Source organism: Myotis daubentonii, chromosome 9 (genome assembly GCF_963259705.1).
Source record: "Myotis daubentonii chromosome 9, mMyoDau2.1, whole genome shotgun sequence".
In the NCBI taxonomy this organism is placed as follows: Eukaryota; Metazoa; Chordata; class Mammalia; order Chiroptera; family Vespertilionidae; genus Myotis; species Myotis daubentonii.
Window position 1 is genome coordinate 2,126,258 of NC_081848.1, and position 22,610 is coordinate 2,148,867.

General features: G+C 64.8%; 1 protein-coding gene across 1 annotated transcript in view; it reads left to right on the forward strand.

Annotated features, from left to right (window-relative positions):
• The window catches only part of NECTIN1 (nectin cell adhesion molecule 1), a 62,518-nt gene that overhangs the window by 33,887 nt on the left and 6,021 nt on the right, over positions 1–22,610 (forward strand). Inside the window, exons 2-5 of the mRNA XM_059707634.1 lie at positions 14,603–14,953; positions 15,433–15,735; positions 16,110–16,227; positions 17,993–18,144. Of these exons, the coding sequence (XP_059563617.1) occupies positions 14,603–14,953; positions 15,433–15,735; positions 16,110–16,227; positions 17,993–18,144 (924 nt within the window). The remainder of the gene's footprint in view (positions 1–14,602; positions 14,954–15,432; positions 15,736–16,109; positions 16,228–17,992; positions 18,145–22,610) is intronic.

The following is a 22,610-nucleotide window of genomic DNA, read 5'->3' on the forward strand; positions in this document are numbered from 1 at the left end:
AGAACCAGGGTCAGGCTGCCGCCCAGTGAGGGTCACCACCCAGGTCTCGGGGTCCAGATTGGCACTGAGGCTGGGACTGGACTGGGGCCAGTGCTGGGACTCACGTGGGTAATCGGGGAGGAAGCTTTTCAGGGTTCACATTGGGACGTGTCCAGGAAGATGGGGACTTGCTGGGATCCAGCACCTGTTGCTTATATTTGGAGTGAGACGTTTATTTCTCGTGTGGACGGAGCAGGTGGTGTGTGGGGGTGTAAGAGGTGGGTTCTGATGGTGATGGAGGGACCATGGGAAGACTTCTCCTTCCTTTCCCCAAGTTCACTCACCTCTCTCTTCCTGTGTCCACCCACCCCAGGCCCCTGTGTCCGTCCCACCCCAGGCCCCTGTGTCCGTCCCACCCCAGTCCCCTGTGTCCGTCCCACCCCAGGCCCCTGTGTCCATCCACCCCAGGCCCCTGTGTCCGTTCCACCCTAGTCCCCTGTGTTCGTCCCACCCCAGGCCCCTGTGTCCATCCACCCCAGGCCCCTGTGTCCGTCCCAACCCAGGCCCCTGTGTCCGTCCCACCCCAGGCCCCTGGGTCACCCACCCCAGACCCCTGTGTCCACCCCACCCCAGGCCCCTGTGTCCGTCCCACCCCAGGCCCCTGTGTCCATCCACCCCAGTCCCCTGTGTCCGTCCCACCCCAGGCCCCTGTGTCCACCCCACCCCAGGCCCCTGTGTCCACCCCACCCCAGGCCCCTGTGTCCATCCACCCCAGGCCCCTGTGTCCGTCCCACCCCAGGCCCCTGTGTCCGTCCCACCACAGGCCCCTGTGTCCGTTCCACCCCAGGCAACTGTGTTCGTCCCACCCCAAGCCCCTGTGTCCATCCACCACAGGCCCCTGTGTCCGTCCCACCCCAGGCCCCTGTGTCCGTCCCACCCCAGGCCCCTGTGTCACCCACCCCAGACCCCTGTGTCCACCCCACCCCAGGCCCCTGTGTCCGTCCCACCCCAGGCCCCTGTGTCCATCCACCCCAGGCCCCTGTGTCCATCCACCCCAGGCCCCTGTGTCCGTCCCACCCCAGGCCCCTGTGTCCACCCCACCCCAGGCCCCTGTGTCCATCCACCCCAGGCCCCTGTGTCCATCAACCCCAGGCCCCTGTGTCCATCCACCCCAGGCCCCTGTGTCCGTCCCACCCCAGTCCCCTGTGTCCGTCCCACCCCAGTCCCCTGTGTCCGTCCCACCCCAGTCCCCTGTGTCCGTCCTACCCCAGGCCCCTGTGTCCGTCCCAACCCCAGTCCCCTGTGTCCACCCAACCCCAGTCCCCTGTGTCCATCCCACCCCAGGCCCCTGTGTCCACCCCACCCCAGGCCCCTGTGTCCATCCCACCCAGTCCCCTGTGTCCGTCCCACCCCAGTCCCCTGTGTCCGTCCCACCACAGGCCCCTGTGTCCGTCCCACCCCAGGCCCCTGTGTCCGTCCCACCCCAGGCCCCTGTGTCCGTCCCACCCCAGGCCCCTGTGTCCATCCACCCCAGGCCCCTGTGTCCATCCCACCCCAGGCCCCTGTGTCCATCCCACCCCAGTCCCCTGTGTCCACCCCACCCCAGGCTCCTGTGTCCATCCACCCCAGGCCCCTATGTCCATCCCACCCCAGGCCCCTGTGTCCACCCCACCCCAGGCCCCTGTGTCCATCCCACCCCAGTCCCCTGTGTCCGTCCCACCCCAGTCCCCTGTGTCCGTCCCACCCCAGGCCCCTGTGTCCGTCCCACCCCAGGCCCCTGTGTCCGTCCCACCCCAGGCCCCTGTGTCCATCCACCCCAGGCCCCTGTGTCCATCACACCCCAGGCCCCTGTGTCCACCCCACCCCTGTCCCCTGTGTCCATCCCACCCCAGGCCCCTGTGTCCACCCCACCCCAGTCCCCTGTGTCCATCCCACCCCAGGCCCCTGTGTCCACCCCACCCCAGGCCCCTGTGTCCATCCACCCCAGGCCCCTATGTCCGTCCCACCCCAGGCCCCTGTGTCCGTCCCACCCCAGGCCCCTGTGTCCACCCCACCGCAGGCCCCTGTGTCCGTCCCACCCCAGGCCCCTGTGTCCGTCCCACCCCAGGCCCCTGTGTCCGTCCCACCCCAGGCCCCTGTGTCCATCCACCCCAGGCCCCTGTGTCCATCCACCCCAGGCCCCTGTGTCCATCCACCCCAGTCCCCTGTGTCCGTCCCACCTCAGGCCCCTGTGTCCGTCCCACCTCAGGCCCCTGTGTCCGTCCCACCCCAGTCCCCTGTGTCCATCCACCCCAGGCCCCTGTGTCCATCCCACCCCAGTCCCCTGTGTCCGTTCCACCCCAGTCCCCTGTGTCCGTCCCACCCCACTCTCCTGTGTCCACCCCACCCCAGGCCCCTGTGTCCGTCCCACCCCAGGCCCCGTCAGATGCTACCTGGACATCAGCCTTAATTTCAGAGTCATCAGGAGGCCTCTCTCTGTGGGGTTTGTGTTCTCCCATCAGCAAGGGACAGTGAGGACTAAGGCTTGGCCTCCTCCTCTCCACTCAGCAGGCCTGAGGCCCTGACCGACCGGGGGGCCGCTGTCCTGGCCCTCCCACCTGGCCCTCCCCAGCCCTCCTGTGGGAGACCCTGTAGGGGCTCTTGGGGCCACACCAGCTGAGGAAAGCTAGTCAAAGAGAAAATGTGACCCAGAGACTCCTCTTGTCCGCCTGCTCTGCTGCCCGTGAAAGAGGGTTAATGTGCCCGTGTGCTTAGGTAAGATACTGCCTCCCATTGAGGGCCAGGCCGAGCTGCTAGGGTTGCCAGGAAGGCTTTTGAAGACGGAAACAGACCTGGAGGGGAGTGTGGGACAGCCTGGAGGGGAGTGTGGGGCGGCCTGGAGGGGAGTGTGGGGGCCTGGAGGGGAGTGTGGGGGCCTGGAGGGGAGTGTGGGACAGCCTGGAGGGGAGTGTGGGGCGGCCTGGAGGGGAGTGTGGGGGCCTGGAGGGGAGTGTGAACGGCCTGGAGGGGAGTGTGGGGCGGCCTGGAGGGGAGTGTGGGGGCCTGGAGGGGAGTGTGAACGGCCTGGAGGGGAGTGTGGGGGCCTGGAGGGGAGTGTGGGGGCCTGGAGGGGAGTGTGGGACAGCCTGGAGGGGAGTGTGGGGCGGCCTGGAGGGGAGTGTGGGGGCCTGGAGGGGAGTGTGAACGGCCTCGAGGGGAGTGTGGGGCGGCCTGGAGGGGAGTGTGGGGGCCTGGAGGGGAGTGTGAACGGCCTGGAGGGGAGTGTGAACGGACTGGAGAGGAGTGTGAATGGCCTGGAGGGGACTGTGGGGCGGCCTGGAGGGGAGTGTGAACGGCCTGGAGGGGAGTGTGGGGGCCTGGAGGGGAGTGTGGGGGCCTGGAGGGGAGTGTGGGACAGCCTGGAGGGGAGTGTGGGGCGGCCTGGAGGGGAGTGTGGGGGCCTGGAGGGGAGTGTGAACGGCCTCGAGGGGAGTGTGGGGCGGCCTGGAGGGGAGTGTGGGGGCCTGGAGGGGAGTGTGAACGGCCTGGAGGGGAGTGTGAACGGACTGGAGAGGAGTGTGAATGGCCTGGAGGGGACTGTGGGGCGGCCTGGAGGGGAGTGTGAACGGCCTGGAGGGGAGTGTGGGGCACCTGGAGGGGAGTGTGAACGGCCTCGAGGGGAGTGTGGGGCGGCCTGGAGGGGAGTGTGAACGGCCTGGAGGGGAGTGTGGGGCGGCCTGGAGGGGAGTGTGAACGGCCTGGAGGGGACTATGGGGCGGCCTGGAGGGGAGTGTGAACGGCCTGGAGGGGAGTGTGAACAGAGACTGAGCCGCTGGGGTCTGGGCCACGTTGTGGCAACTGGCAAGTCTCGGGTGGGGTTTTCTACGGGTTTTCACACGGCTTCGGAAGCAGGCCCTCATCGCTGACCCTCTCCCCGTCCAGGGCCCAGGGTCACACTGCTGTGGCCATGAGGTCACTGCGGCTCAGCACTTGGGGCCCGTGAGACCAAGGTGTCTTGGAGGGTGGGGTCCAGAGGCTATCTCTGCCGTGGGTCCCAGTCCCACTCCAGGGCCCTCAGCACCGCACAGCTGGGCCCTGGAGCACCATCCTGCTGCTGGTGGGGCTGTGCAGGCGGTGCCTTCCGCCTGGTTCCAGCAGCCCCACCCCTCCCCCGCCCCTGAGGCCTGCAGAGCCCCACCCACTCCACCACCCACTCCAGCCAGGGCCCTCCTGCTGGAGTTCTGACCTGCAAGCCTGCCCTGGGAGCAGCCCCTGAGGCAGGAGGTGGTGGGGGCCCCGGTGGTGGGGGCTGAGGCGGGGCCGGGACAGGGGTGCTGGGAGCAGCAAATACCAGCCCGGGGTTGGGTCCCCGTGCCACAGGGAGGGTGGTGTGTGTGAGGCTGCCACCCCCCGTCGGCATCACAGGAAGGCCGAGGAGAGCCAGGCCTGGGTGAGACAGGCAAACGCAAGACTGGATGCTTTCATAGGAAAGAATCCGCCACGAACTGAGTGCAGGGAACACGGGTGGCTTTCGCTCATGCAGGAGCCAAACGAGGTGGAAATCCTTCCGAATGGTAGCAGTTTCCCAGCAAGAAGGTGCCCAACTTCCTTCATCTTTGTTCGCCTCCACAGCCTCCTGCCCCCTGAGCGAGGGCGCCAGCCATGAGCACGCCCTGCCTCCCTGTCTGTCTCCCCCCTCCCCCCCACTTCTTCCCCATGCTCTGCCCTCTGAGGGCACGGGCATGCCACAGCACACCCCACGCAAAAGCAGCCCATCCTCTCCACCCACCTTCACCTCACCATCCCTCCTCCTACAGGGCCCAGAGCAGGCACTCCCGACAGGAAGGCCTGCACCTCTGCCCAGAACCTCTCTTTAAACCCTCTTCCCACCGGCCGGCGTGGCTCAGTGGTTGAGCGTCAACCTATGAACCAGGAGGTCACGGTTCGTTTCCTGGTCAGGGCACAGGCTCGGGTTGTGGGCTCAATCCTCAGTGAGGGGCGTGCAGGAGGCAGCTGATCCATGATTCTCTTATCATTGATGTTTCTTTTTTTTTCAGTTTTTTAAAATTCTTTAATGTTTAAAGCATTACATCAGTCTCCTTTCCCCCCATTGACCTCTCCTCGGCCGACCCTACTGCCCAGCACATGCCCTCACCCCCTTACTGTCTGTGTCCATTGGTTATGCTCGTAGGCATGCATACAAGTCCCTCGGTTGATCTCTTACCCCCTCACCCCCCGCCTTCCCTCTGAGGTTGGACAGTCTGTTTGATGCTTCTATGACTGGTTCTATTTTTGTTCATCAGTTTATGTTGTTCCATCATTGATGTTTCTATCCCTCTCTCCCTCTCCCTTCCTCTCTGAAATCAATACACACACACACACACACACACACACACCCTTGCTGTGGGGATCCAGGCTTCCATGTGGGGCGGTGCTGTCAGCCGCGGAGAGGGAGGCCGTCAGCTACAGGCAGGCCCGTCTGCACCCTGGCCTGGAGCTGGGCTGTTCCAGGGCTGTGAGGCCTCGAAGGGCCAGGCCGGAGGAGCAGGCTGTCAGGGGTGGGGAGGGGGAGCCACAGGCTTTGCAGGGCGAGAACATGTTTCACCTATGGTCTGGAGCGGAGAAGGAGGGGGCACTGGGACAGAGGAGAGAGGGAAGGGATCCGGAAGTGGCAAGTGGGCGCGCAGGGGACCTGATGGGGGCAGGAAGAGGCGGGCAGACCTACACCCTTTTGGGGTGTAGCTCCCTGGTTTCAGTCAAGAAGTGGAAGACGTGGGGGCTGGCCGCTCCCCTCCCGTGCAGGTGTGAGGCCTCGCCTCTCTGCCGCCCTCCCACCTGCCCGCGCTGTGCGGCGCCCTCCTGCACAGGCCATGCCTCGCGGCGGATACGCAGCCTCCAGAAAGTACAGTCAGACCTGAGAAGTGGCTCACCTGGCCCAGGACCCAGCGGGCCCCGTCTTCTCCATCAACCGCGTGGGAGCTCTGACGCTTACTCCATGCCAGGCCCTGGGCGCAGGGAGGTGCTGAGGCAGAGGGAGGGGGCCCGCAGGGTGAGGAGCCCCTGACTCAGCTGGGAGGGGAGGCCCTAGAAGGTTGCAGTCAAAGCTCAGGTCATTCAGGACAGCTGACGAGGAGGGGCGGGGGTGTTTTAACAGAGGGAGTTGATGGCCTTGTTTCCTGTGGCAGGAGGGAGCAGGGAGGGAGGTGGCTGGAGGCTGGGATACCCCAGATGAGGTCTGGAGCCAAAAGGATTTGAACTTGATCCTGAGGCTGCAGGGAGCAGGGAAGAATTGTGCACAGAGAATGGTTTCCGTTTTGGAGAGTGGAGGATGGATCAGAGCAGGGAGCTAGACGCAGGGATGTACGCCTGGCGTCCTATTCTAGGAGGCCGGGTAGGAGATGGCTGTGGCGGGCGCCAGGGGCGGGTATGGGGAGAAGACGGGGTGGGAGGCATGAGAAGGTGGTCCCTAAGGTTCAGAGGAAAGGGATTGACACGTCACCGAGGTAGAGTCCAGCCCAGGAGGGTTGAAAACCTAAGGAAGTGAGACTCTGCTTGGGGGCGGGGGGGGGGGGGCGGGCTTCTGGGCCGGGCTGGCAACCACTGCCCTTGGTGACTGTGTGTCTGTGGTGCCCAGCTCTGCCACTGTGCAGCCTGGACCTCCCTGGCGCTCCATGTAATCCAGGAGGTCTGCCTGGAGCTGGTGGGCAGTGCACAGAGGTGGAGAGGTCCAGGGAAGATGAGGTGCTGGGGCCTAGACAGAGCTGGGCGTTGGGTATCCAAAGCCTCGACCTCCAGGGTCATGGGGTCCACATTTCCCTCTTACAGACAAGGACACTGAGGCAGAGAGGGGACATTACCGGCCTAAGGCCCAAGAGGAGAAAGCGACCAGGCAGCAGCTGAGCCGAGGGCTTGCCTCTCCGATCTCAGTGGGTGCCCTCCCCCCCCCCCCCCCCCCCCGGCCTGGCCTGAGGACAGGGGCAGGTTCAGGCGGGGGTGGCTGAAGGCTGGAGGAAAGGGGCAGAGCCACGCGGCTCCGGTTCTGAGGGCGGTTCTGAGGCGAGGTCTAGTTGGACCGCTCAGGACCAGCCCTGGCCTGGCCTTGCGGACCGGCACCAGCATGAGACAGGCGGAGGCGAGCAGTCCAGGCGTCCCCTGCAAACCCAGCCCCTGATTCATCCCTGTCCCCCAACCTGTCCTGCCAGGTGTCGGGAGAGACGGGACTCGCCAGAGCAGCCCCTGCCACTCCCTGGGACCCCCCAGCTTCCGCGCTGCGGGGAGCGCTGGCCCGGCCTGTCTGGGGGACGCTGGGCTCCCGCTCCCTCCTGGGCTTTTCCCAGGCGCCGCGCCCCTTCCTCTCCCACGCACGGTGCTCACCCGCCTACGGCGCCGGCGCCAGCCCCACAGCCCATCATTAACCAGCTCCTGTGGGGACTGGGAGGGGGTGTCAGCCCAGGGGAAGCAGCAGCAGTTTCTGTGACCCCAAACCCGGAGGAGCCTGGCTCTGACAGTAGCAATTAGCCCCTGGCTGTGGGTTCCTGGGAGGCTGCCCTGCGGCAAGGTGGGTGTGGAAGGGATTCAGGCCCAGGACACCTGGCGCCGCTGCCCCCCTCCCCCCAGAACCCCAGGGCCCACTCTCAGGGCAGCCCCTGCCCTGCAGGGGCCGAGGGGAGCGGGATGGCCGGGCTCATAGGGGCCCCGCCAGGCACTGGGCCCAGACACAGCGCTCAGCCCTCTGGTCATGCCCAGCCCCAGGGAGGGGCGCTGGGGGTGCGGCTGTTTCTTCACTCCGACCTGGATCACCTTGGACACCACCCTGGGTGCCAAAGGGGACCTGGGGAGACAGCCTGGTCACGTGGGAGCCCCCAGTACTGGGGAGACATGTGGGTGTGGGCATGGACAGGCAGTAGGAAGGACCTCGGTGAGCGCCTGCGGGTTCTTGCTGGCAGCACAGTGGGTCCGGCCACACGGACTGCAAAGCTTCCCGGAAGTGACCTGCCCGCCCTGCCCCGCCCTGGGGGTGGGCCTTCGTGAGGAAGCTGTCCTGGGAGGAGGGACCTTAACCTCCAGGTCACTGGTTTCCAGTGGAGCAGCGGTTCTCAACCTTCTGGCCCTTTCAATACAGTTCCTCATGTTGTGGTGACCCCCAACCATAACATTATTTTCGTGGCTACTTCATAACTGTCATGTTGCTACTGTTATGACTCATCATGTAAATATCTGATATGCAGGATGGTCTTAGGCGACCCCTGTGAAAGGTCGTTCGACCGCCAAAGGGGTCATGACTCACAGGTTGAGAACCACTGCACTAGAGGCTCCCATGGGTGAGCCATGTCCACTCCCTGATTAGTGGGTTTCTCACTAGATAGCCTTTTTGTCTCTGCCAGTGGGGGCGGGGCAGGGGGGCAGGTAGGTCCTTGGAAAGCTCTGGAGGGGCTGCCAGGCCACGGGGTTTGGTTTTGGAGGGGCCCCTGTAGAGGAGCCCAGTGCCCCTCATGCACTCCCTCTTTTCCCCGGGCCAGGCCGCCGCTCCTGCCCACCCAGTGCGGGCAGAGTCTCGGGAAAGGAGTGAGGAACAGAAGAGAGGGGTCCATGCCAGGAATCCCCGAGCCCCTCTCCTGGGCCCTCTCCCTCCCACCACGCAGGCCCCGCCCGCCTGCTGGGCCAGAGGAGGGGTCTGGGTTTCATGGGGCAGGAGGGGACGCTGCTCGCAGCGGGTGGGAAGCAGAGCCGCTGCGTGGGAACCCGGGCCCCAGCCTGGGATTAGCGCCACGGCGGGCAGGGCCATGGGCAGGGCCCTGGGGAGCGGGTTTGTTGGCCACAACTGAGGAGCCTTTGTGTTTTGTTGCTGAGCTCGGGCTTTTGCGGGCCTTGCGTCTCAGGGCCAGCCCAGCGCCCGCCCTGTTGGCTCAGCACTTCTGAGAAGCCATGAAAGCAGTCCTACCTGAGCTCCAGAGGGGAAACTGAGGCACCGCACGGGGGTCCCCGGGCCTGGGTCCCAGACCCTGAGCTCACAGGGTGGTCGGGAAGAAGGATGCCTGTGCCTCAGGTCAGGACACTCTCATTCTGGGGTGTCCTCAGGATGCAGGAGCCCCTCTGCCCAGGGCCAGGCTCCGTGGGCCCCTCCGCCTCCTCGCCCCACCTCTCCGGCTCCTTTTTGCTATGAACATCACAGCCCCTTGCAGGGACCCCCTCCTGGGCTCTCAGAGTCCCTGCTCTGACCCCACTGACCCCCACTCACCAGGCTCCCGGCCTCCAGGCTCCGTGGCCGCAGCCATTTCTCTGAAGAAGTGACGGAGGCACTCAGGTTACCTTCTGGGGGAGGTGGCGGGGCCACCACCAGAATGAGGTCCTGGGGTGTTAGATCGAGAAGTGGGGTCTGTTTTTATGGCAGGAAGAGAGCCCATTGCTTCACGGGGGAGAGAGGATGATGGTTATGGTGGGGACACTGACGATGTGGTGATGATGGTGACGATGACAATGATGGTGGTGACTAAGGATGGTGACAGTGATGGTGGTGATGATGGTGGTGATGATGATGGTGATGGTGGTGATGATGATGGTGGTGACTGAGGATGGTGACAGTGATGGTGGTGATGACAGTGATGGTGGTGACTGAGGATGGTGGTGATCTTGGATGGTGACTGAGGATGGTGACAGTGATGGTGATGATGACAGTGATGGTGGTGATGACAGTGATGGTGGTGATGACAGTGATGGTGATGATGACAGTGATGGTGGTAGTGATGATGGTGGTGACTGAGGATGGTGACAGTGATGGTGATGATGACAGTGATGGTGGTGATGACAGTGATGGTGATGGTGACAGTGATGGTGATGGTGACAGTGATGGTGGTGACTGAGGATGGTGACAGTGATGGTGATGGTGACAGTGATGGTGGTGATGATGATGGTGGTGACTGAGCATGGTGACAATGATGATGATGGTGACGATGACAGCAGCTAACATTTACTGAGCATTTGATTTGTGCTTAGTGCTGCTTCTCTAAGTTTCACATGTGCCCCCTCATTTAATCCTTACAACGATTTTGTGGGGTATGTGCTATTATGATCCCTATGTTACAGATGTGCAACCTCAGTGCAAATTGGGGTACAAAGAGGGGAAGTCATTCGCCCCAGGCTCCCCAGCTCGCACGTGGCCGGGGAGGCCCACACTGCTGGCTGCCAGGAAGGGGCTGGACTGCCCTGGGGGAGGCAGAGGGTGGGCAGTGTAGATGAGACATAGCGTCTGTTTTTGGGGTGTCAGAGCCAGGGGGCTGGTGGAGAGGCCTGGACACCATGGAGAGGGCTGGGATGGGGGTGATGATCCTCGTCAGTGTTCGAGGGGCCTCCCTGCAGCCCTCCACTCTCCCGGCTGCCAGGGGGCTTTCTGCCTCAGGAGGCCCTGCCTGACTCCTGCCTTTCCCATCAGCCCTTTCTCTCCCTTCAGTGGGGAGCCTGTTCCCTCAGCGACTGGCATTCTGGCCCTGCCTGTCAGCATCACCAGGAGTCTGCCCCCCTCTCTGAAAGCCCCCACCTGCCCAGTGTCAACAGCAAGGGCGTTCTCCCTGACCACCCGTCCGACCAGGACAGGCAGCCCCAGGCCGACGCTTGGGTTCTGGGCTCCTAAGCATGGCGGGTGGGGGAGGGCTGCAAGGGGGGGGGGTCTTCAGACCTTCCCAGTCCTCCTAGTTCCACTACTGAGCCCCACCCTAGTGACCCCATGCCCACCCGGGGCCACACCCCCGGCCCTGCCAGCAGTGCTGTGGGCACAGAGATCCACATCAGAATGAGTCACCTGCTCCCTGGAGGTCTTCCCACCACTGTGCCTGGCCCACCCACCCCAGGCAAAGGAGCACGGGCCAGGAGAGCCCACTCTGTGCCCAGTGAACGGGCACCCCGCGCTTTCCTCACTGCTCACCACGGTGGCTTCTGGGAGAGCGACCAGAGAGGGGCGGCCTCCCCTCACGCGGGACTGGGGCAGGGAAAGGCCACATCTGCCCGAGGAGGCATTGCTGGTGGAGGGACCGCGGTGCCCGCGCCCCTGCAGCACCCTCCCGCCCACGCCAGGCGCTGCCAGCCCTTGCCTGGCACTCAGCTCTAAGGGTCAGGTCACCGCTGAAGAGGCCATAATGACTGTCAGCCTCGGGCCAGGCACCGGCCTGCTGCCCCCACACCCGCAGGGAGATGTGGGGAGAGGCAGTCGCCGCCTCCAGGGTGGCCCTGTCCCTCTGCAGGCCCCACCGTGCCCGACACCAACCCCCAGATGGCTGCTGGGGGCACCCCTCTCTCCACCCTGCCTGCACCCGGGCCCAAGCGCTCCCAACCGGCTTTTCCTGTTCTGCTGTGTTGGTGAAAGCTCCCCAATTGTACCCGCATTATCTCAGCTGCTGGGTGAGCCTGGCAAGTGGGGGCTGGGGGCAGGGCAGGGAGCGCCCACCCCTGTTCTCCTGGGAGGGCCCAGGGCTTCCCTGCTGGCCCCGCGCCATCGGCTAGGGTCCTGAGCTGTCCGGCCCGCTGACCACACGGGGCTGGGCTACAGTTCAGGGAATCGAACAGTTAGGGCCGCTTGGGGAGAAGAGAGTGGGGCTCAGCGGGGGGTCCTGGTCAGGTCTCAGGCAGCTCAAGATGGAGCCGCTAGGACTCAGGCCTCTTCCCTCCTGTGGGCGCGCCTCTGTCAGATGCCCACCAGCCTGCAGGGCATCTGCCAGGGACATGTTGGAACCCCACAGACTGACTGAGGGACAGCTGGGGGTGGGGCTATAGATACCCCGGTGGGTCTTGTGGACGTGCGGGCAGGGGAGAAGGGGGACCTCAGGGGAGCTCTCGGAGCGTGGCAGGGGCCTGGTGTGGAGGGACCAGCGACCTTTAGTCACAAGCATTTCCTGAGTCCCTGTGTGCCCAGCACAGGGCACAGCCCGTGGCCTCGGGAGTGCAGGCCAGTGCCCTCGTAAGGGGACGAGGGGCCAGCCCGCTTCCCTGACCCTGGCGTTGGGGCCTTCAGAGGACTGTCCTGCTCCCGGGTGCCCCCGTGCAGAGGCGGCACGGCCCACGCTCCTGCTGTGGAACCCCAGACCCCTCTGGAAGTCCCTAGGCCAGTGATGGCGAACCTGTGACACGCGTGTGTCAGAGGTGACACGCGAACTCGTTTTTCTGGTTGGTTTTTCTTTGTTAAATGGCATTTAAATACATAAAATAAATATCAAAATAAATAAGTCTTTGTTTTACTATGGTTGCAAATATCAAAAACTTTCTATATGTGACACGGCACCAGAGTTAAGTTAAGGTTTTTCAAAATGCTGACACGCCGAGCTCAAAAGGTTCGCCATCGCTGCCCTCGGCCGTGCTGTGTGCCTGGGTCCGTGCAGGGCCCGGCACTGGTTGCTGATGGCGCTCAGTAGACGGGCCGCGGAGAAAGGACGCGGGGACGGAGAAAGGACGGGGGGACGGAGAAAGGACGCGGGGATGGAGAAAGGACGCGGGGACGGAGAAAGGACGCGGGACGTGCTGGGCACAGAGGCCGGGCGCAGAGAGCGGAGGCACGCCTAGAGGAGGTGGCCGCCCGGTCAGGGCTCAGCCAAGCTCGGGCTGAGGAAGCGCAAACAGAAGCCACTCTGATGGGATAGAACAGCGGCGGGGAGGCCATGGGGGTATTTATTCAGTCCCACCGATCGCTCCCTCCTTCCTGCGAATCCCCACCCCCTGCTTCCATGGTGACGTGAATAATTTTTTTATTGATTGGTCTCAGAGGCAGGAAGAGGGAGAGAGGTTTGCTGTCCCACTTACTGACGCGTTCGCGGGTTGATTCTTGTATGTGCCCTGCCCAGGGGTGCCACGTGCAGCCCCAGCGGGTCGGGGCGACGCTGCAGCCAGTGGCGCTCCCCGGCCGGGCTGGTCTGGGACGAACGTGTTTTCCGGGCACCAGTGTGCCGTGGGGCCGGGCGCCGGGCACAGGGCACAGGTGTGAAAGACACAGAGCTGCTCTGGGCAGGTCCGTCTGGCGGAGGCGTCAGGGTGTGAGCAACCACCTCACGAGGCAGAAAAGAGCTGTAATGGATGTGGCTGGGTTCCCAGCTGGAGGATCAGGGGGCTTCCCAGAGGAGGTGGCCCAGTGGATTATCCAGGGGCAGGAGGGCGGGCCTTCTAGGAACTGCGTGAGTCGAGGCAGGAGGTGTTGCACCTGCTCCTGGGGCGGGGGCGGAATTGCTCGTGTGATTCAGGTGCTGATAGTGGCGTCAGCGCCTGGTGGCAGGATGAATGGGAGAAGGGAGGGAAACTCAGAAACCAGCGAGTTCTGAAGGCCCCGCCTGCTTCTGCCTGCTCCGCTGGGTGGGGTGGGGAGTGGGCGGTGGGGGGCGCAGCGAGCCAGTGCACCCGGCACAGGACGTAGCTCTGCGGAGGAGAGAGCAGGAGCCCCCGGGGTCCTGGGTCCCCCAGCGCTGCCTGCCTCCTCAGGTCCTCATCCATCAGACCATTTGGTTCTCTGGCAGCCCTGTGCGGCGGAGGCCATGGGTCATCTGCCCCATCGGCCAGAGGAGGGAACCCAGGCCCCGCCAGCGAAGCGGCCGGCGGCTCTCGGCTGGGCTGAGCATGTTCAACCCTCATTGGAAATGGAAAATGAGCTCTGGCCGGTGCGGCCCAGTGGATAGAGCATTGGCCTGCAGGCTGAGGGGTCCGGGGGTCTGTTCCAGTCAAAGGCATGTATGTTGGTTGCAGGCTCCGCCCTGTCCCTGTGTCTCTACATCGATGTTTCTCTCTCTCTCCCCCTCCCCTCCACTCTCTCTAAAAATCAATGGAAAAATATCCTCGGCTGAGGATTCACCAAAAACCTGAAAAACGAGGCTGTGGACAGGCGCTTGCGGCCGTGCAGCTCCAGCCATGGTGCTGTGCTGGGAGGCAGCATGGGGAGCAGCGTGCAAAGCATGGTCTTGATTTTGTGGAAAAAGTGAATCGGTGGGGGACAGCTATAGAGAGGAGCGTGCAAGGGCGTTCCCACAGATGCCCAGGCGTCCTCGGTGGCGGGGTCACGGGCTCTCACTTTCTTCTCAGTATTTTTCTTTTTTTCCTTTCTATATTTTTATTGATTTCAGAGAGGAAAGGAGAGAGGGAGAGAGAGAGAAACATCAATGATGAGAGAGAACCATGGATTGGCTGCCTTCTGCAGGCCCCACTCTGGGGGGATCGAGCCCACAACCCAGGTGCATCCCTTGACCAGGATGGAACCTGGGACCCTTCAGTCTGCAGGTCAACGCTCTATCCACTGAGCCACACCAGCCAGGCTCATCTCAGTATTTTTCAGTGTCACCCAGTGTTTCTATAACGAGCACGTATCTGTGTGTAATCAGAATGAGGAGAATGTGCCCAGCTGGCGTGGCTCAGCGGTTGAGCGTCGACCTATGAACCATGATTTGATTCCGGTCGAGCACATGCCCATGAGGACTTGATCCCCAGTGTGGGGTGTGCAGGAGGCAGCCAATCAATGACTTTCTCTCATCATTGATGTTTCTCTCTCTCTCCTCCCTGAAACCAATAAAAGTATATTTTAAGAAAAGAGTAAGGGGAGTGTGACTGCTGGGAAAGGGAAGACGTCGCAGGGAGCGGGGTGGAGGGCGTGCCTGCCCTGACCCTCCCCCTCGCCCTCGCCCAGGTGCCCACGCCCAGATGGTGCAGGTGAACGACTCCATGTACGGGTTCGTCGGCACCGACGTGGTGCTGCACTGCAACTTCGCCAACCCGCTGCCCAGCGTGAAGATCACCCAGGTCACCTGGCAGAAGGCGACCAACGGCTCCAAGCAGAACGTGGCCATCTACAACCCGGCCATGGGCGTCTCGGTGCTGGCCCCCTACCGCGGCCGCGTGCAGTTCCTGCAGCCCTCCTTCACCGACGGCACCATCCGCCTCTCCCGCCTCGAGCTGGACGACGAGGGCGTCTATATCTGCGAGTTTGCCACCTTCCCTGCGGGCAACCGAGAGAGCCAGCTCAACCTGACCGTGATGGGTGAGCTGCCCCCTCCCTCCCCGCGGGCGAGGGCCTGCGCTGGGTGTGGCCTCCGTGTGTTTCAGGGGCCCAGACGCTCTCTTCTGTTGGCGAGCTCCCAGGCTCCAGGCCTGGTACCTCCAGTCCCTCTGGCCTGGCTGCCCACAAGTCCTAGGGGTGGGGGCAGGCCCTCGGCTCTGGACGGAGCTGAGGGCCAGTATTCAGGCTGCAGCCCCACTGGGGCCACTGGTGGGTGGCAGGAGGCGGGCAGAGCCTCAGACGCCACGGGAAAGAGGGCTGCAGGAGCCACTGCCTGGATCGTGGCCACCTCCCAGAGGCCTGGGCCCGCCCGAGGGGGTGCAGAGTCCCGGGAGGGGTGCCGGGAGCACAGCGAGAGGGACAGCTACGGAGACCTGAGCGAGGCCTGGCAGGGGCACCCCACCCGGGCCGCTCTGACCGGGCATGAGAGCCAGGCCCATGGCTCCCTCCACTTCCCGCAGCCAAACCCACCAACTGGATCGAGAGCAGCCAGGCAGTGCTCCGTGCGGAGAAGGGGCGGGACGAGAAGGTCCTGGTGGCCACCTGCACCTCGGCCAACGGGAAGCCGCCTGGTGTGCTGTCCTGGGAAACGCGGCTGAAGGGGGAGGCTGAGTACCAGGAGGTCCGGAACCCCAACGGCACGGTCACCGTTGTCAGCCGCTACCGCCTGGTGCCCGGCCGGGAGGCCCACCTGCAGCCCCTGGCCTGCGTCGTCAACTACCACCTGGACCGCTTCCGGGAAAGCATCACCGTGCACGTGCAGTGTGAGCGGGCAGGGGCGGCGGGCCTCCGGGAGGGCACCGTCCCTTCCCCCCCCTCCCGGGCCCCCCTTCTCCTGTCACCCTCCCAGCCCCCTTTCTCCCCTCCCACCTCTCCCCTTCCGTCTGCCCTCTCCCGGCTCCTCTTCCTCCTCCTGTTCTCTTTCTGGGCTGACTCGCCCCCCTCCTCTCTTCCCCATCGCCTCCCTTTGCTCACCCTTCCTCTCCTCCTCCTTGTTCCCCTTGTTGTTCTGTGGTCTTCCCACCCCTCACGCTTCCCCTCTCAGCTGGTTCCGTGCCACTGTCAACGCCACCCCTTCACTGTCTGGGGTCCCCTGGCCTCACGTCCTGCTCCTCTGACCTCGTTCTCTTGGCCACAGACGAGCCTGAGGTGACCATCGAAGGGTTTGATGGGAATTGGTACCTGCAGCGGATGGACGTGAAGCTCACCTGCAAAGCCGACGCCAACCCCCCGGCCACCGAGTACCACTGGACCACGTGAGTGCGAGGGCCGGCCCCTTGGGTGCCTGCTGGCCACAGAGGGCCCCACCCAACCTCAGGAGCGTGAGCCAGGGAGGAAATTCAGGCCTAGGCTCGGGTTTCTTGGTGAGAAGGGGAATGGACCGTGAGAGGCCTGAGTGAGTGACAGCGTTGGTCAGCGGGACAGACCGGTCGGCCAGAGGCTCACCTTGTGACCTGCCCCCTTCTGCTCCTAAGAATGCTGCCTTTCCCGCGGGTGATTCAGTCTGAGTCGCTGCCACCCCAGCCCCCAGCATTTATTTCTGTCCAGGTGTCCCCAGGAAAGCTGGCTTTCTGGAGCCTTCCAGACCTTTCTCTAGTCCTGTTCCTCCTCCAACAGCCCCATGTTCTCAGGGAGGAGGCCGCCGTCAGCCCAGAGCACCTGTGTGCAGGGGGCTCCTCCCACCTCCCGTTGTCCCTCTCCTGGCCTCGCGGGCCTCAGGCCTGGTCCTCAGGGCTCTGTCCCCCCCAGTGGCCCAGTGCCGCCGCCAGCTCTCCTGGAGAAGGGCTGTGGGTAGGGAGGCCGCGGAGGAGCCGGCACGGTGGGCAGAGACGGCTGTCTAGATTACATCTACATCTTTTTCTTTTCTTAAACACATTTATTATTTTTAAAATATATTTTTATTGATTTCAAAGAGGAAGGGAGAGGGAAAGAGAGAAACATCAGTGATGAGAGGGAATCATGGATCGGCTGCCTCCTGCAGGCCCCCGACTGGGGATCCAGCCCTCAACCTGGGCCTGTGCTCCGACCAGGAATCAAACCGGACCCTTCAGTCCACAGGCCGACGCCCTACCCACTGAGCAACACCAACCAGGGCTCCACATTCTTTTGCAGGAGGGAGAGGGCACTGGGCACCTGCCGTCGCCCTCTACCTCCTGGAACCGGAAGTGCTTCTGAAGGTCTGAGTGCGTGGGGCCTGCTCGCCACTGCCATCGGTGGGCCCCGCAGCTGTGGAGCCCACGGAGTAATCGTTCTGCGGCCTTGGCAATCGAGAGGAAGGAAGTTCCCTATGTTCCGGAAACTTCCAGGCCTGTGACATGACCAGCAAGAACACAAGAGAGGGACATGGAACAATTCCTAAGCCTGGGTCACATCTCCTTACCCAAGTAGCTTGTTAAAAGGCAGATAGCCAGCCCGGCCAGCGTGGCTCAGGGGTTGAGCGTCGACCTATGAACCAGGAGGTCATGGTTCAATTCCTGATCAGGGCACATGCCCAGGTTGCAGGTTCCATCCCCGTGTGGGGCGTGCAGGAGGCAGCCAATCAATGATTCTCATCATTGATGTTTCTCTCTCTCCCTCTCCCTTTCTCTCTCAAATCAGTAAAAAAAAATTTTAAAAAAATACAGCTCCCCAGGCATGGCCCCAGTGGTCCTGCTTCAGGAGCTGGGGCGAGAGCCCAGACATCTGTGTGGTTATCCAGGTCAACAACCAGGAGCCACGGGGTTAGAAAGAGCGCCGGGCAGGCGTCCAGAGAGCTGGCCGAAGCTCCGGGCCTGCCCCTTATGGCTTTCCTTGGCCGTGACCCTCAGGGCCCTCCACCTGTCCAGCGGGGCTCCCATCCCGGGAGCCTCCGGGCGGTGACAGTCAGGAGTGAACGGCCGAGGCCCAGAGCGCTGCCCCGTGCAGGCCGTGGTGCTGGCTCTCCTCTGACTCCTTCCGAGCCAGGCCCGCCCGCTCACTGCTGGGCTGGCGCCAGGTGGCGGGCGGCAGGAGGGCCCTGACCGGCGTGTCCCCACCCCGCAGGCTGAACGGCTCTCTGCCCAGGGGCGTGGAGGCCCAGAACAGAACCCTCTTCTTCAGGGGACCTATCGACTACAGCCTGACGGGGACCTACGTCTGCGAGGCCACCAACCCCATCGGCACCCGCTCGGGCCAGGTGGAGGTCAACATCACAGGTGGGCAGCCGCACCCTCCCGCCCCCCGCCCCCCACTGCTCCTCCACTGCCGCGTCCCCCCTTCCGGTTGCTTTGTCACAGGAAGCTGTGCCTCCATTTCCTGCGTCTCCCATTCTCCTGGGAGCCCTGGCCTTTCTCTTTCCTCGTTCACGGCTGTGAGAGACAGTTGGGAGGCCCTGAGCAGGAGGGGTAAGTGCTGTTCACAGCAGAGCTGCTTGTGGAAGGGGTGTGAGCGTCCACCCTGGGCTCTGCCAGCAGCAGCCATTGTGGAGGCCAGCTTGAGGGAGGGGGGTTGCGATGGAGCTAATTTCCAAGCTCCGCCTCTGGGGTTCAGGGAGCTCCCATGTGCTGGAGGAGGAGGCCGGCCTGGAGGAGGAGGGGGCCGGCCTGGAGGAGGAGGAGGCCTGCCTGGAGGAGGAGGGGGCCGGCCTGGAGGAGGAGGAGGCCTGCCTGGAGGAGGCCAGCCTAGAGGAGGAGGAGGCCGGCCTGGAGGAGGAGGAGGAGGAAGAGGAGGCCGGCCTGGAGGAGGAGGAGGCCTGCCTGGAGGAGGCCAGCCTGGAGGAGGAGGAGGCCTGCCTGGAGGAGGAGGAGGCCTGCCTGGAGGAGGCCAGCCTGGAGGAGGAGGAGGCCTGCCTGGAGGAGGCCAGCCTAGAGGAGGAGGAGGCCGGCCTGGAGGAGGCCAGCCTGGAGGAGGAGGAGGCCTGCCTGGAGGAGGAGGAGGCCTGCCTGGAGGAGGAGGAGGCCGGCCTGGAGGAGGCCAGCCTGGAGGAGGAGGAGGCCGGCCTGGAGGAGGAGGAGGCCTGCCTGGAGGAGGCCAGCCTGGAGGAGGAGGAGGCCTGCCTGGAGGAGGCCAGCCTAGAGGAGGAGGAGGCCGGCCTGGAGGAGGCCAGCCTGGAGGAGGAGGAGGCCTCCCTGGAGGAGGAGGAGGCCGGCCTGGAGGAGGCCAGCCTAGAGGAGGAGGAGGCCGGCCTGGAGGAGGCCAGCCTGGAGGAGGAGGAGGCCTCCCTGGAGGAGGAGGAGGCCGGCCTGGAGGAGGCCAGCCTAGAGGAGGAGGAGGCCGGCCTGGAGGAGGCCAGCCTAGAGGAGGAGGAGGCCGGCCTGGAGGAGGCCAGCCTAGAGGAGGAGGAGGCCAGCCTAGAGGAGGAGGAGGCCGGCCTGGAGGAGGCCAGCCTAGAGGAGGAGGAGGCCAGCCTAGAGGAGGAGGAGGCCGGCCTGGAGGAGGCCAGCCTAGAGGAGGAGGAGGCCGGCCTGGAGGAGGCCAGCCTAGAGGAGGAGGAGGCCGGCCTGGAGGAGGCCAGCCTAGAGGAGGAGGAGGCCGGCCTAGAGGAGGAGGAGGCCGGCCTAGAGGAGGAGGAGGCCGGCCTGGAGGAGGAGGAGGCCGGCCTAGAGGAGGAGGAGGCCGGCCTAGAGGAGGAGGAGGCCGGCCTGGAGGAGGAGGAGGCCGGCCTGGAGGAGGAGGAGGCCGGCCTAGAGGAGGAGGAGGCCGGCCTAGAGGAGGAGGAGGCCGGCCTGGAGGAGGAGGAGGCCGGCCTAGAGGAGGAGGAGGCCGGCCTAGAGGAGGAGGAGGCCGGCCTAGAGGAGGAGGAGGCCGGCCTGGAGGAGGAGGAGGCCGGCCTAGAGGAGGAGGAGGCCGGCCTAGAGGAGGAGGAGGCCGGCCTGGAGGAGGAGGAGGCCGGCCTAGAGGAGGAGGAGGCCGGCCTGGAGGAGGAGGAGGCCGGCCTGGAGGAGGAGGAGGCCGGCCTGGAGGAGGAGGGGGCCGGCCTGGAGGAGGAGGGGGCCGGCCTCTGCAGGGATACTGGAGGGAGAGCAAGGAGGTCGCCCAGAGCCAGGGTGGTGTGTGGGCCCTGCTGCTGGACTGATGTCCTCCCTGCATTTCTCTCTCTGTCGATGCAGGTGAGGAGGGTCAGCCACCAGACCTTTGGGGGCAAAGGGAGGATGTGGGCTGGGAGGCTCGGAGGCTCACAGGGCCGGGAGGGAGCCAGGCCTTCCGTGTCAGGCGGGCGGGACCTGGACGCGCCCTGGTCTGTAAACTGGGGAAAATACGGGTGCCGTGAAGGGTCAGGGTTATACTGAATGTGGGCTGAGGACAGCACAGACCTCCTCCCTGTGAACGGCCCGCCCTCCGTGGTCGTCTCAGCCTCCGTCGTCACTACGGCGGGAAAGACGAGACAGGCCAGCAGCGGGGAAGGCCTCCCAGCTTCCCAGGGGAGGAGGCCGTGCAGGGTGCAAGCGTGGCGGAGTGGCATCGCGGTGTGTCTCGGGGACAGGGGCGCGTGGGCGGAGGTTATGGGGCCCAGGGCGGGCTGGGCAAACCTGAGGGCCGTGAGTTCCGAGCCTGTGAGGAGGGCGGCCGTGTTGGTGTTTTGGGGCCCAGCTGCAGGAAGAGCAGCTGTGGCTGCACTAAGGCCGCCTCGCCCTAGGCGGCTGTCTGTCCTCTCGGGGTGCGGCGGGCACTGGCTCTTTTCTTCAGGTCCCTGCCATTGGCCGCCAGGCTCTTCGGGAGGGACCTGCTAGACTGGAGAGAGCCGAGGCCGCCCCCCAGGCTGGCACGGGGGCAGCAAGAGTGAGGGGTCGCCATGAGGGAGCCCGACCACCCAGGGAGAGGCGGCGTATGGGGGTCAGACTGGCCTGAGTGTGTTCACACACTTGCCCTTCTGGCTGTGGCCTTGAACTAGTCCTTCGCTCGGGGCTTTCCGTGGAGACCTCGGGCTTCTGATGGTCACACCAACCCGCCCTGGGCCCCATAACCTCCGCCCACGCGCCCCTGTCCCCGAGGCACACCAGCCGGCGCCCGTCACCCCCGGCCCCCCACGCCCGGCTGGCCCCGCGGGACCGTGTGAGGGAGACGAGCAGTGGGAGCTCTCGTTTTCGTTCTCCCTCGCTTCGGGGAGCAGCTGAGCGCTGGTGCCTGTGCAGAGGCATGGAGAGCAGTGGGGCCAGGATGGACAGGAGGTGGGCCGCAGGGCGTGTGCACAACACACGTGTGTGCAGGGCACGCGTGTCCCTGGCCACTGCACCACCACACACACATGCTTTGGCACAGGATCCTCTAGGTCCCGGTCCCGGAAGAGGTGGTATTTGAGTTGTTCCTACAGGGGTGAGTGCGTGGGCGGAGGTGGGGGTCCCCTGGGGGAGTGTGTGGGAGGAAACGGAAGGAGGGGCTTTCTCTGTCCAGGGGAGCCTGCGGGTTCCCGGAGAGGCAGTGGCAGGGCTGGTTCCGACCGAGCATTTGGGAGGCGCTGTGGATGCCGCGGGGAGCAGTGAGGGCTGCGTGCGGGTCTTCCTAGGGGGCCCAGGGCCTGCACGGGGCCGTGGGGTGAGAGCAGAGGAAACGACCTCCCTGGGGCTCCCACGGGGCCTGAGCCCGGCTGAGGGCAGGTCACAAAACAATCCAGTGAGCCCCTCCCTTCTCCCCGTGGGGTGGCGCTCAGGAGGTGTCCCTGATCAAACTAAAGGGGCTGAATTAGGCCCCTGGGCTGGGGGTTCAGGCCACTTGCAGAGCAGGCCAGGGAGGTCGTGGGGTGTAGGGGTCAGCCCCCTCCCATGAAGGTGACAGGGCGTGCCCCATGGGCAAGGTGCTCTTCAGACCCCGGGCTGGTGCAGCGGTCCTGCGTGGGGTGCCCCTGGCGAGGAGATGTGCCAGCAGCAGGTGAGCGGCTGCGTGCTGAGTGCGCCAACAGCCCGGCGGGCTGGGGCGGGGGTCTGGGAAGGCAGCTGTGCCTGCACCTCGGAGGACCCGGCGCCCCTCGGAGGACCCGGCGCCCCTCGGGCTCGACAGGCCCCTTTGCGGGCCTGACAGATGCTCAGCTGCTGCAGCTGCGGAGGAGGGAAGAGCTCCCCTAGTCTGACCCCCGGCCTTCCCCCTGTCTCTGGCTCGCCGCACTGCGTGCTGGGAGGTGTAGTTCTCACAGCCCGAGCGCTTCCTGCCTGTCTGTGCTGGTTTGGGAAGCGAGTCCAAACATTCCTGTTGGCCACAGGCCTCCTGCAGATCCCAGATCCAGACGGCCAGCCCCGCCCTCCCCTCTGCTCCCCCACCGAAGCCCCGCAGCTCCATCAGGGACCGGGCCGGGGGAAGCGCAGCCAGTCAGGAACGGGCGCTGCCCCTGGTAAGAGGATTTGAGGGCTGCAGCTGGATCCCGCCCGCCAGCAAGCACAGCAACCCCGCCGAGCCCTCCCTCCCTCCCCGCTGCAGCGATGGGGCTGTGTGTGCTGCTGGCACGGACAGCTGGAGGGACAGAGTGTGCGGGCGGGCTCTCCAAGGCAGGCAGGCAGCCCGCGCAGCTGCGTTCGTCCCTGTAGCGACTGCTCTCCGGCTCCCCGCGTAGCATCTTCCCCCCAAGTCTGTGGGGCTAGAGTCGTCTTAAGCCATTCTTCTTCCTCTGCACAGGCCTGGAGCTAACACAGCCAACACAGCCAGGGTTCCCCTGGTCCGGAAAGCTCCCCGGGGCCCTGGCCAGTGTGGCTCA